Source organism: Sminthopsis crassicaudata, chromosome 2 (genome assembly GCF_048593235.1).
Source record: "Sminthopsis crassicaudata isolate SCR6 chromosome 2, ASM4859323v1, whole genome shotgun sequence".
In the NCBI taxonomy this organism is placed as follows: Eukaryota; Metazoa; Chordata; class Mammalia; order Dasyuromorphia; family Dasyuridae; genus Sminthopsis; species Sminthopsis crassicaudata.
In genome coordinates, this window is record NC_133618.1 from 606,081,497 (window position 1) to 606,094,822 (window position 13,326).

Consider the following 13,326-nt stretch of genomic DNA (forward strand, 5'->3'; position numbering starts at 1 on the left):
ATCAATGATTGTGTTAAAGGAAAGTCTGGATTTGCTAGGAACTCTATAGAGCAGGGGATTTGTATCTCTGGGTTCCTGAATTTGGATGGAGAAAAAGATTACATCTTCATTTTCACTAACCTTTAGTTTCTTAGTAATCCTATATATTTTCTGTCACATTTTTAAAAACATGATTCTGAGGAGAGGTCTACAGGCTTCACTAGCCTGCCAAAGGGATCCCATGGAAATAAAAAAAAAAGGTTAAGAACCCTTGCTCTGATATAACAGGAAAAATTTCTGCACTATGAGGTATGTTTAACTAGCTAGATTTCTTCCAACTTTTATGTGCTCAGATACTAGATAGCTAGAAACAGAAAGAAACTCCAAAGCTTATAAATCAGGAGCTTTCCCATGAAAGAGATGGTGAAGGAATGGGTTTTAGGCAGATACAGATTCTCCTTAACCTGATCTTGTATTATATTCTCAAACCACTATCTAAATGATGCTGCTGTTTCCTACTACTGTCCAAAACACTGCCTATTTGTTGGGGTTAGAGCTAACTTGTTTTCACTTACTACTTCATTCATGAATATACAGGATCAAAGGTTTTAGAGCTGGAAAGGGCTTTAGAACCTTTCTAGTCCAATTCCCTTTATTTTAAAAATTAGTAAATTGAGGTCTGAAGAAATTATGCAACTTGCTCAGCGTATTCCTCAATTTTATAGACAACATATGAAAACACAGCTTTGTACTCCGATCTCTTTACCAGTATTTAAAGAGATAGGAAAGAAAGGAATGTTACAGGTTACAAAATATAGATTGATAACCTCTGCACAATGATTTTAACTTCATCTCATTCTCAGTTCTGGATACAGGCAAATGTCTTTCCTCTGGTCAGTGTCCTAGTCTGCTTTTCTTCTCTGATCTGAGCAAAGATTGGTTATTATTACTCTGATCAGATTGGCTCTCTTGCTTTCCTACCTTGACACATCCATCTGTTTTCAGATCCAGCCTACCCTAATTTACTTTTATTATTCTACTTCCTGTTGACTCTCAGAATAACTGAAGGATCTGGATGGGTGACATGGATCTCTCTGTTTAAGGTTTGCAGCTCCACCCACTTCAGGAGGTAGCAACCTAGCACCTTCTTGTTACACAATGACATCTGCAATTTCAAAGCAATTTCTGGAAGTTACTTAGTTATCGTTTTTTGTAATTATCTTTAACATACAGATGTGGTCACAAAAGAAAAGATAGATTTTCTTTCATTTTACATACAAACCATACATTTGAAACATCAAAGGGAGCTTTTTTTTTTTTTTTTTTTTTTTTTTTTAAATAAACCAGAGAAACAAAGTTTACAAAAAGGAAAACTCTACTAGGGGAAAAAACTAACACAATTAAAATAATTTTCACATTAATTGTGTTTTGTAGGAAAAACTGGAAACTATGCTATAAATACTAAGCCATTTTTTTAGGGAGGATCCTATTGTCTGGAACTCTGGCTCAAAAACATAACTCAGCTAGAATGCTGTCTGACAAAGTCCAACTCTCCACTCCCACCCCCTTTGGATGCTAGGCTGTGCCCTATATTGGTCACTGATCATTGCAGACCAAAACAGAAGTGAAGTCCAAGAGCAGTCAGTCAGACACTAAGGAGGCAGAGAATGAAAAACTTTATAAATTTGTAAAAATCTTTTCCATCCCAAGACAGAAACTGGAAGGAAAAAAAGGCAAAGGGAAAGAGTGTGTACCAAGCAAATTGAATTTTTGTTGTTGTTTAATTAAATTTCAAGGATTAGGTAAACAGCCTTATAACAGAATCACTAGATCATACAATTCAAGCTAGAAGTGTCCTTAGTGGTCATCAAATAGTTAGCATTTATATAGTACTTTAAGGCTTACTAAGTGCTTTACATATGTTTCTCTCCTCATTTAATCCTCATAAAAACCTGGTGAAATAAGTACTATTATTATCCTCATTTTATAGAGGGGAAAAAAACTAAGTTTGACATTAATCCAAATCCCACATTTTAGAGATAAAGAAAATAAGGTCGGAGAAGTTACATGATTTGCCCAAGTTCACCAGAATTGGAAGAAACCTAAAAAAATCCAGTACAGTACAACACATCTCACAGATGATGTAGTTAAGTCAATAAAAAGGAAATAATTTTTGCACTAATAAAGGAGAAAGCTAACAGGGATTAATGGGCTTTCTATTCTGTTTTTCCCCAGTTAATGATTTCTAAGATAAGTGAATTCTAAAACAGGTTTTCTTATATGTTTTTTCCTTCACAAATACTGGGAAACAGTATTTTAGGAATCCCAGCAACAATTTTGTCCAACTATTCATTTTATAAATTATTAGTTGCAAACTAAGTATATTAATATAAATTTCCTCTAGATAAAGAATATTTGATTTAAAGTATGTGACATTTATATAACTCTAAGCAAAACACTTGACATATTACTAATGTTAAATTTAACTCCAAGTGAATTCAGAATCAATCATTCTCTCTCTCTTCCTCCTTTCTCTCTTTCTACTTGTCTCTGTCTCTGAGTTGTCCTCCCTTAGGCAATCTAGCCTACTCCATCCCTCACTATAATTAATGTCAAACTTAATATGTATATCTTTATTCCATCATACTTCAGGATTCTTAGTCTAAGAGATCCCCAGCTTCAGCCTTCCCTACAGTAGCTAAAATTTATTAAGAGGTATGTGCCACTACTCCCAAAAGAATTTATTTCTTTAGAAAGTGAAATAAACATTGCTCTTTTACAAAAATTAACCATATTTTAAATGATTAACGTTGGGGTGAGAGGAAAATTTGCTGCAGATACCACAAGTACTATTCAAGGTACAGGGAAAGCTCTGAGGTTCTTTCATGCACAGTTTACTCTATAGCTTCACAAGTCTCCCTCCCTGACTTTCAATCTGTAACTACTCTTGAGAAAAACGGATTCTTTTTTAAAGTTTCATATAAATATTTTCTTACAAAATAAATTATGACAAGATTATAAGGCTGAATACCAAAAATGAAATTCTGGTTCTATAAAAGATAAGTTGGTATGAATACCTAGGTTAATTATTATGAATACTAAATACTCATTATATGAACTGTCAAAAAGGAATGTTTAGCAGCATCTAGATGGTACAGGGGATAGAGCACCAGCCTGAAGTCAGGAGGACCTAAGTTCAAATCTGGCCTCAGACACTTAACACTTCCTAACTGTGTGACCCTGGATAAGTTACTTAACCCAATAGTTTAGTATATATTACTCAAATTTATAAAAATTATAACTGGTTTTCCATAAAGTCATATTGGCAAGTTCACCCTATAATAAATGTTAAAAGGAGTTCTATTCTCAGAGCTACATAAAGTAGAGATTTAAATCAAAGCAACATTGCTTATAGAAACTAGGATCCAAATATCAATTATTTTCCAGATATATCAATATATGAAATCATTCAGAACCACAGTATCACAGAACTATAAGATGCCCCCCAAATAATTTACTTTTAAGCTTTTCAGGATCAGAGAGTAAAAATGACTTGCCAAAAGTCACAAAAACTCTGAAATGTAAAAATATCACAGTAGGTTAGTCTAAGAGTGACTAACCTACTAATTTTACCTATAATTCTTAACTAATAACTAGTTATTATGGCTGGAAAATCCTGAACTTGCTCAAGGTCATAAATTACTGAGTTCCCTTTCCTGAATCAAAACAGCGCCTACTGGATTCCTCTCTATCAGAAGCCTATTGGTTTCAACAACTTATGGTTTCAACAAGTTATGGTAGGGTGGTCACTCCCTTTAATTCTGACACTCAACAATACTAACCAGATGAAAGAAACTGAACAGATCATGCAACGTGGATGGCTGGGTCTCAAGTCTTAAGACATAATTATAAACATTATTTTTAAAGTGACAAAGAGGCACTAATGACATGCTTTTTTACCACACCTTCCAATCTTCTACATATATAATCCTAATTTTTTAGTCTTTTGAAACAATAACCACAAAACAACTTGTGATGATAATGTTTATTAAATATCAGTACAGTAAATTTTTAAATACTCTTTAAGGAACTTTCTATTACACACCAGAATATTTAAGCCCCTCCCCCAAAATAAGAAGATAGTAACTTAATAATAACTAGCATTTATATAGCACTTACTATGTGCTAAGAACTTTACAAATATTTCATCTGATCCTTACAAACCTGTGGGATAAATACTATTATTATCATCCCTGTTTTATGTGAAGCAAGCAGAGGTTAAGTGACTTGCTGCCCACCCAGAATTACACAGCTAGTAAAGTATCTGAGGCTGGATTTGAACTCAAGTCTTCCTGACTACAGATCCCAATGTTCTATACATTGTACCATCTTGCTGCATCTCTTAAAGGAAAAAATACATACACATAAAGGAAAAAACAATATCAATTTTAAGAATCAATATTATATAAGGCAGACTCAGGAACTAGGGAAATGAAGAATTGTGCAATTTGGATAAAATCATTTTAAATGATTTATGATTTCATCAGTGTAGGTGCTCCCATCACTTTTTAAACCAAAACCCATTCATGCCCTTTCACCCTCACCAATTCTTGTTCATGTTCTCTAACAAATATCCCATACAGAATCAACCTACAGGTATTTCCCTGGGTCACAAGATCATAGCTTTTTTGGAGCTAGAAGGAATGACAAGAATCATCCATTTCAATCTCTTCAGTTTGCAGATTAAAAAACTGAGGCTCTGAAATATCGATTTGCCCAAAGTCACATGGGTTCTATGATTCGAAATCTAGTATTCTTTTCACCATGCCCTGTTATCACCTTTTAACATTTTATTTATACCAGTGTAACTGCTCATTTGGGGAGTGAGGTGGCTGGGAATGGGAAAGGAAGAAACCAGACCTAGAATTTAATTCAAATGAGGAATTTCAGATGAAGGGACTTTCTATACCAAAACTAGTGGGGACTAGTTCCACAACTTAGTTGTAGAGTCTTGGGAGTTGCCCAAAGGACTGAGTGTAATTCAATGTCAGGTCTTCCTAGACAAGGGCTAGCCTGTGTAGTTGATAACCCAGTTGAAGGTTCTAAAGGAAAAACAAAAAAGCATATATTAGTCCTGCCTGCAAAGAGACAATAACACACTATAGTCTATGACTAAGTTCCAAATAATCCAGTTAGTCATCTAGCATTTGTCTATTATATATCAAGCACTGCACTAAGCAAACAAACAAACGTTATTAAGAATTACTAAGTTCAGCTGATCATTAGAATCTGAACTACCAACATACTGGAGCAGGGCATGTGACCTTTCTAATCCTGGTTCTCCTCAGCTATCAAGTGGGAAAAAAAACCTTTTACCAACTTCACAGAACTGCTGGCAGGAGCTATCTAAATTTTAAATTGCTTTAATATGTGAGTTAAAAGAAATTTGAAAAAGGGAATGTGGGTTAGGGCATACAATGTGACCAAGTAATTTTCACAAATTTAGTTCAGACTGAAATCATGTAATCTGATTTTTTTTCCTCTTCAAATAAATCTAAATCTGCAAGAATTAAGCACTACATTATTTTAAGATGCACCAAAATTTTTAATTTTGGAACTTGCTGGCATTTTCACTGGTTGGTTGTCTCACTGACCTATAATGTTCTTCCTTTTCTTATCTGATTCCTGGTTTCCTTTGATTCTCAGCTAAAATATAACCTTCTACAAGAATCTGGATCCCCCTTAATTTTAGTCCCTTTCCTCTCTTTTTATCCTGCATGAATCTTATTCTAAAATAGTTGTTTATATATTGTCTTCTCCTCTCATTAAAACATGAGCTCTTTGAGAGCCTTTCTTAATATTCTCAACAAAGAATTCATTGCCTGGCACATAATATGTGTTCAATAAATGCTTCTTGAGGAACTGAAACAGATACATTTCAGAAATTTAAGGTATTTTACAATCCTTAATTTATGTCATGAGAAAGTGTTTGTTAAATGACGATTAACATTTTTCACGGATACATCTGGCTAGACCATGCTTTACAATCACAATTCGGTTTATTCTAAGAGCGCTCATACTCCTCAATAGAATTGCTATCACCTTGAATAAAACACTGATAGGAAGCTCAGCACAAAATCTGTTTTAAAATCCCCAATCAGCTATCAACAAAAACCATCTGGAAGACAAGGCCTCTTTCACTCCTATGTTAGGCACTATATTTTGGGACTGAACCCTGGATAAAGAACTCTAAATTCTGAACTCCATTTTTTCCATTTGCAGAACAGTGTTCTCAAATTCAAATACAAACATCCCTGAAGACACTTATTGGCTTAGAATATCACAAATTTGCATTATCTAGATTGTATTATATTTTTATTCATTTTGTTAAACTATCTTTTTTTTTCCCCCTGAGGCTGGGGTTAAGTGACTTGCCCAGGGTCACACAGCTAGGAAGTGTTAAGTGTCTGAGAGCATATTTGAACTCAGGTCCTCCTGAATTCAGGGCTGGTGCTCTATCCACTGCACCACCTAGCTGCCCCCTTGTTAAACATTATCTAAAGACATTTTAATCTGTAACAGAGTTTGGGGGAATCATTGTAGCCCCAGAGCTCCAAGTATGATAGTTCTAATATAGAGTAAAAAGCAACTATTTTTCCCTCCAAATGCAAGCCATTTCTAGCAACAAACTCTTTCAACCCATGAAAATGTACATCAAAGAATTATACATTTAAAGCTGGAAGAAACCTTAGAAGTTATGGAATAGTTAATACCCTCATTTTACAGATGAAGAAAATGACATTCAGATAGGTTGGGTGACGTGCAGAGTGACATAGCTACTAAGTATCTGAGGTGGAATTTGAACCCATAGCTTCCTAACTCAAGTCTGGACCCTGTCCACTTTACCAGAAAGAGAAAAGATACAATAAACTTCAAAATTTGAAACACTTAAACATATTTGTTGTTGGTTAGTCATTTTTCTGTTGTGTCCAACTCTTCATGACTCTATTTGGGGTACTCTTGAGTGGTTTGCCATTTCCTTCTCCAACTCATTGTACACATGAGGAAACTAAGGCAGACATGGTCCGTGACTTGCCACTCAGTCACTCAGTAAATATCTGGGACCAGATTTGAACTGGAGAAGATGAATCTTCTTGACTTCAGATCTGGAGGCTCTATCCACTGCTCCACCTACCTGCCCTTAAACCTGTGAAATACAGAATGTAACCAATCTCTTTAACCCTTGCAGAACTGCCAAAACGCTTCCAAAGAACACATTGTCACAATCACAAAAAAAAGGAAAACCTGGCAATTTTAACTTAAAGAATTATAATACCAAGTATTTTATAACTGCAATTTTCATTTAGGAAAACATAAAACATGCTTGATTTACTTTTCAAAATAATCTGAACATTTACAGTAACATTTAAAGTACAATGTAGTTTTAGCATGAACAAAGAACAATATAATACTTTACCAAAAGGAAAAAAAGTATGTATTGCTACTAGGTGACTAAAGAACAACATGTGCTTTATACAAAAGTCTATCTAGATTTTCTATCTGCTGACTGACAATGCACTAACCAGTGTTCAAGCAGCCATGAAGAAAAAAAAAAAAAGATGTATTCCTTTTTTTTAGAACTTAAAAAATAACATAACTATCTGTTGCAGCATCTGCAGATATGATAAACATAATAAATTCACCTCAGAGTTGTCAAATCAAGTTTTGAAGATTTTTCTTCTCATTAATATTTATCATGACTTCATATTATGTACAAGATGCTGTGTGTACTGCATAGATGTAAAGTCTAATACACAGTCTGTCTCTGGTTTAATTGAAAAATTGTGATAATATATGAAAAGTAAAAGAATAAAAGATATCACATGGCAATCTCTTTGTCAAATGACCTAAACAAATACTAAAGTTCTAGAGGTGAAATATAGGTTGGAAATATCAAGATAGACAAGAAAAATAACAGAAAAAACTTTATGGAGGTGCCTTCCAAACTCCTCCCATCCATTTTGATCACTCTTCCACAACTGTCAATAGATTAATTTCCAAAAAATACCATTTAAAGCATCACTTCCATACCCCATAGCTGCCTGTAAGATAAAGAACAAATTGCTCTGTTGAGCATTCATGTGCTTCTTCATCCAACTTGCACAACTTGAACAAACTGCACAAGAAATGGTGAGCTTTTAAAGCCTTTCACAATATTTATTACTCTCCCACTATATACTAGTCCATTGACCAGCCAAACGACTTTTTACTGACCCTCACATACAACAAACTCTACATATCGCCAGCTTTTTCACCTTTGCACCAGTTGTCTCCCATGCCAATAATATATTTCCTTCTCACACTCCATCTCTTACAATTTTCAAAACTCTACTCAAGCGCTATCTTCTTTACCAGTGGTGTCACACTCAAATAGAAATGTGAGCCAATTAACCCAGACATAAAAATCCCTGCAGTCTGTATACTGACTTGTCTTTAACATTTAATGTTATGTTTTAATATGTTTTTATTTATTTTATAAACTATTTTCTAATTGCATTTTAATATGGCTTGGGAGTGTTTTGGGCTGCATGCCTATTATTTGACACCTGTTCTATATAAAGCCTTTTTGGACCCTCAGCTACACACGTCCTCTCCTCCATAAATTTACCTTGTATTTTATTTATACTGATTTACACATATATACATTTTCTCTCTCCACATAAAAGGTAATGAGAGAGCAGAAGCTGTTCCAAGATCTCTGTATCCACAGAGACTAGAACATGAGACACTTAACATATGCTTGTTGATTGAAAAACTTCACTTCAGTAAGTCTAGTCTCCTAAAGACATTCCATACCTATAAAACCTCCTTATATCTGAATCCTACCTGTTGGTAATCTTTCACAGAGCTTAAGCCCAGTGCTTTGCACCCAGGGTCATATGACAGAAGGATCTTAGAGAGCTGGAAGAGTCCTTGAAAGAGCCCACGTTTTCCGAATCACGGTACTGAAGCCTGGAGAGACTGACTTTGCCCGAGATCCCACAGCAAGATGGGAGGTGGGATTTAAGCCCATTCTCTCAGACTGCTTTCCATACTGTACACTACTGTTTTCCCTCCCTCTCCCACATTAACAGGTGTTCAGTTTTTGACCGAAGAAACCCTGGAGAATGGCTCTTACACAAATGCACAAGCCTACCTATGGTTCCCAATTGCTGCTGGTGAAAGAAACAATTATAAAGAACAGCCGCCAAAAAAAACTTTTTGGTATAATATGATGGACAATAGCAAAACCCAACACAACCTTATGTTCCCAACAGAGCACGCCGTTCCTTCCTGGAAGACTCAAACCCTCCTCCTCCTCTGCAAAATGGGAAAGGCTTGGGGATGCCCTTTCAGATCTCTTCCAGATCAGAAAGCCTAGGAGACTAGGGTAGACGGGGAGTTGGGAGTTACGGGAAGGCAGAGGTCCAGTGAAAGCCCCCGGACAGCGGCTCAACGGGAGGCAAGCGTTGGGGAGGCTGGCAGTCTTGGCCGGGTGCTGTTCGCGGCCGGCCCTGGCCCCGGCCCAGCTGCAGCTGCTGCAGCTCCTGCTCCTCCTCCTCTTGCTCCTCCTCCTCTGCTCCTCCTCCCTACCTGCTTCTCTTCGCTTCAGGTTCTCTTCCCCTGGGGAAAGTCAGATTCCGTCAGTGGAGGTTTCTCTTCCAGTGGTCGGACCCGGTCCCACCGGAGGGACATAACTTGGCCTGACCCCCGCCACCCCGGTCGCCGCACTTTGCTGCCCGCCACAGCGCGGCGCTTCTCGGCCTCCCCGCACCGGCCTTGTGACATAGTCCCCGCGGCGACCCTAGGTCACACAAGCGGCCGATCTGTGCCCTCCGCTCTGCCCAGCCCCGGCCGGGCCCTAGCCGGCTCGCCCTGCCCGCTGCCCTCCCACCAGGCCCGGACTCCTCGGTTTCGCCCAGGGCCGGGTGCCCGAAGAGTACTGCGGCCGGCCGGCAGCCCTGGGAGCCCGGGGGACAGTCGGCGGGAGCCGCGGGGCGGAGGCTGCGGAATCGCCCCGGCAGCTGCAGCCCACAGCCCAGCCGCCCTCTCCCAGGGGCCGCGGCCCAGCCAGGCTGCCCGCTTACCCCGAAAGATGCTCCCCGCAGAGGCGAGCGGTGAGGACGGGGAGGAAGGTCGTGCGGAGCGCGGGGTGCAGCAGCCGCCACGCTAGCCCGTACCGCATACCCCAGCGCCACCGCCAGGAGCACTGGAAACGCTTCCTCCTTGCGCCCGGAGCTGGCCCAGCCCACTGAGCATGCTCAGTCGAACAGCTCGCACTACCCACCCCCCCACCCACCCCTCCGGGCCGAGCGCGAGCGCGGAAGAGGAGGCCGCAGCGACGACGAGGGAGGGGAGGAGGAGGAGGAGGAGGAAGAAGAAAAGGAAGAGAAGGGGGAGGTCAGCCAGAGCCCCAAGGGGCGGGGCGGGGCGCGGCGCGGCTGCGAGATAGGGGCGCGTGCGTGCCGCAGGGTCGGGACTAATCGAAGAGGTACTGGGCAGGGTCCCTTCGCTCTGAGAGGTTACTGAGACAGGGGGAGCCCTACGGAGGGAGGGCTGGGCAGCCAGGGCCTTTTTTTTTTTCTTCTGGGGCAGCCTCTGGTGGACTCTTCAAAACCTGAGGATTGTGCATTTGCATAGACGCCCTCATTGGCTGTTGTGGACTAACCGTGGTGAGGGAGTTAGAGCGCACAGCGTCCACGTCCGCGCTGAAAACTGGGAGTCAGGTTTCGTCCTCAGGCGGATTGTCCCCAGTGTCCCCTGGTTGTCCCCGTGACAGTGGTCTACAGGCTCTCTCTAGGGCAGTAGGAAGTAGGGAGGGCAGACTGCCGGGCCAGTAGAATACACTGATTATAGAAAAACTTAGAAAGATTTACATGAACTGATGCTGAGTGAAACAAACAGAACCAGAAATACATTGTACACAAAACCAGCAAAAATGTATGATGATTAATTTTGAAAGGCTTGGTTCTTCTCAGTATTCAGTAATCCAAAGGAATCCCAATAGACTTTGAATAGAAAATGCTATCTGCAACCAGAGAAAGAACTAAGGAAAATAGGTGTAAATCAACACATGCTATGTTCAATTCGTTTTTGGGTTTTTTCCTCTCTCCTATGGTTTTTCCTGTTTGCTCCAATTTTTTTTCTCCCAAGGTCATTCATAAAACTGTATTAAAAAACAAACAAGCAAAAAGACAAAAAAGAAAAGGGAGGACATTTTAGAAATAGAACAAAAGGAATAAAAAGGTAAAGAAAAGCCAGGGTTTTTTGTTTGTTGGTCTTTCTAACCACTGAATTCCTACTGGAAACTGTCCATTAAAGCCATTACGTTCTTCACTATAGATCTGATTTCATTGTAAGGTATTGCCATTCTGGACTTTATCCAAGGGAGTTTCATTACTAAAGTGCCAAAAAGACTTTATTATAATGCAGTTTCACTTAGATGGCAGTCTTGTGGCACAGATATAGTGAGGCTCCAGGGCTAGAGTATACACCCTTGTAAATGTGAAAACATTTTCAACTTAATATCCTACATTATATAGAATAAGCATTTTAGAGCAAGACTCCATTAGAATACTTTACTTCCACCTTTCTGAGTATTGGGATGTATTAGTAGAAAATAGTTGCAAACTGATATTCTGCATGATTTGATCATCTTGATGAAAAAGTGATGATAGTAATCAATTGGTTCATTTTCATGTAAGTGCTTCCTTTGAATATCAATAGAAAAATCTTAACTCTTGCCTAGCCATATTGGTTTTCTCACCTCATGTGTTAACTGTCCCTAAATAATTAAAAAGGGGAAGTTCTGAAATTTCTACCCTCCTTCCTCACATCTCATAATCATTCACCAGGATTTTTTTTGACCCAAAATTTCTTTCTGCTCAGAATTTCTGCTCCATAGGACAGTGATGCTGGGCAATAAAGTTCACCTCCCTTCTTTCATGTCAATTGCAAATACTCTCTGCCTCTAAGATTCTTATCCATATCTCTGCATAAATCCTCACAGTAATGGGGTCCTGGGTTACTTACTAGGTGGCAAGAGCCTGAAGTACTGATAAAATGACTCCCTGAGGAAATCAGGGAAGGGCACTGATGGAGATCAGTTTAACCTTATAATCCCATCCTCTATGGAGGTTATGGGTATCCCCACCTTGCTGTGTCCAGTCAGAAATTCTAGTTATGTCAAATTTTCCCTGTAAATCTGTCCATGACCGCCATCTTTGCTGCACCTCTTTTGGGTTAAGTTCACCATGGCACTCTGCCTCATTCCCCACTCTATTTCATAGTATCTACTACTTATAGCTAACTAACTCTTTTAGGGTTCTAAATTACTCTATGGATTTAGACTACAAGTTAAGGGCATACTCCAATCTCATGAGAAACTCCTTTTCTTTTGAGTTCCACTAGGGAAGATGTCTTTTCCATTGTTAATTGTTATGTGTTTTCCCAACTTCATTTCATATTTACCATTCCTGGTATCTGTTGTATCTCTTCATTTTGTTTGTAACCTCTTCTCCTAAATAAACCTATCTTTTGCCAAAGAGAATGACTGCTGTGAAATCTTCACATGACCTAACTCCAACATTTGGTGCTAAACCCTTAATGCATGGTTTGGTGCAAATCAATAGGATCTACCTAATTCCCTCATTCTTTCATATCTTAGAGTAACTAACACCACTTGAACTGTCTACCAGTTTCTCACTATTATTATCAGCACACTACAATATCATAAATTAAAATTAAGGTGGATGCTATGTAATTATAAAGACTTATTTTAGCTCTAGAAAAGCTATGAAAAAAAAATGTTTCTCCCACTTTTCTTTGGAAGAGTAGATTATCAGTGTAGAATGTTGCATATACTATTATAAGTGTTATATGGTTTTGTTTAACTTTTTCTTTGTTATAAGGGAAGCTCATTACTTTGGAAGATTTGTGTATGCAGAAATTACTGTAATCATAGAAAAGATGACATCAATAAAATTAATTTTAAACACAATGTTGAGTTCAGTTCTTCCAAAATTATTTTATAATTCAGACTTTCAAATCTTAATGAAATTTCACTTTTAATTCATATAATCAAGGGTTTCTTAAGTGGTTACTATGTGAAAATTCTACTATAACTGGTGATATTCTTCACTCTTAATAAAACCAGAAATGAAAAGATGGAAGAATGAGAAAACGAATTCAACAATTTAATAAGCAATGCAGAAAGAGATTGTGAAGTAGAGCTATGAATTTTTTACCATTCTGAAAAGCAATTTGTAACTATACCCCAAAAGTGATTAAACATTGAATATTGACCCA

The 13,326-nt window shown here is 38.4% G+C and overlaps 1 protein-coding gene across 5 annotated transcripts in view; it reads right to left on the reverse strand.

Annotated features, from left to right (window-relative positions):
• Positions 1 to 10,273, reverse strand: part of IDE (insulin degrading enzyme) — a 101,383-nt gene extending 91,110 nt beyond the window's left edge. Inside the window, exon 1 of one of the 5 annotated variants that reach the window (XM_074295874.1) lies at positions 10,107 to 10,273. In XM_074295874.1, the coding sequence (XP_074151975.1) occupies positions 10,107 to 10,204 (98 nt within the window). In that variant the 5' untranslated portion in view covers positions 10,205 to 10,273. Of the gene's footprint in view, positions 1 to 9,280; positions 9,765 to 10,106 lie in introns of those variants that run through there. The other 4 variants (XM_074295869.1, XM_074295871.1, XM_074295870.1 and 1 more) reach the window with 4 other exon arrangements.
• Between the last annotated feature and the right edge of the window lie 3,053 nt (positions 10,274 to 13,326).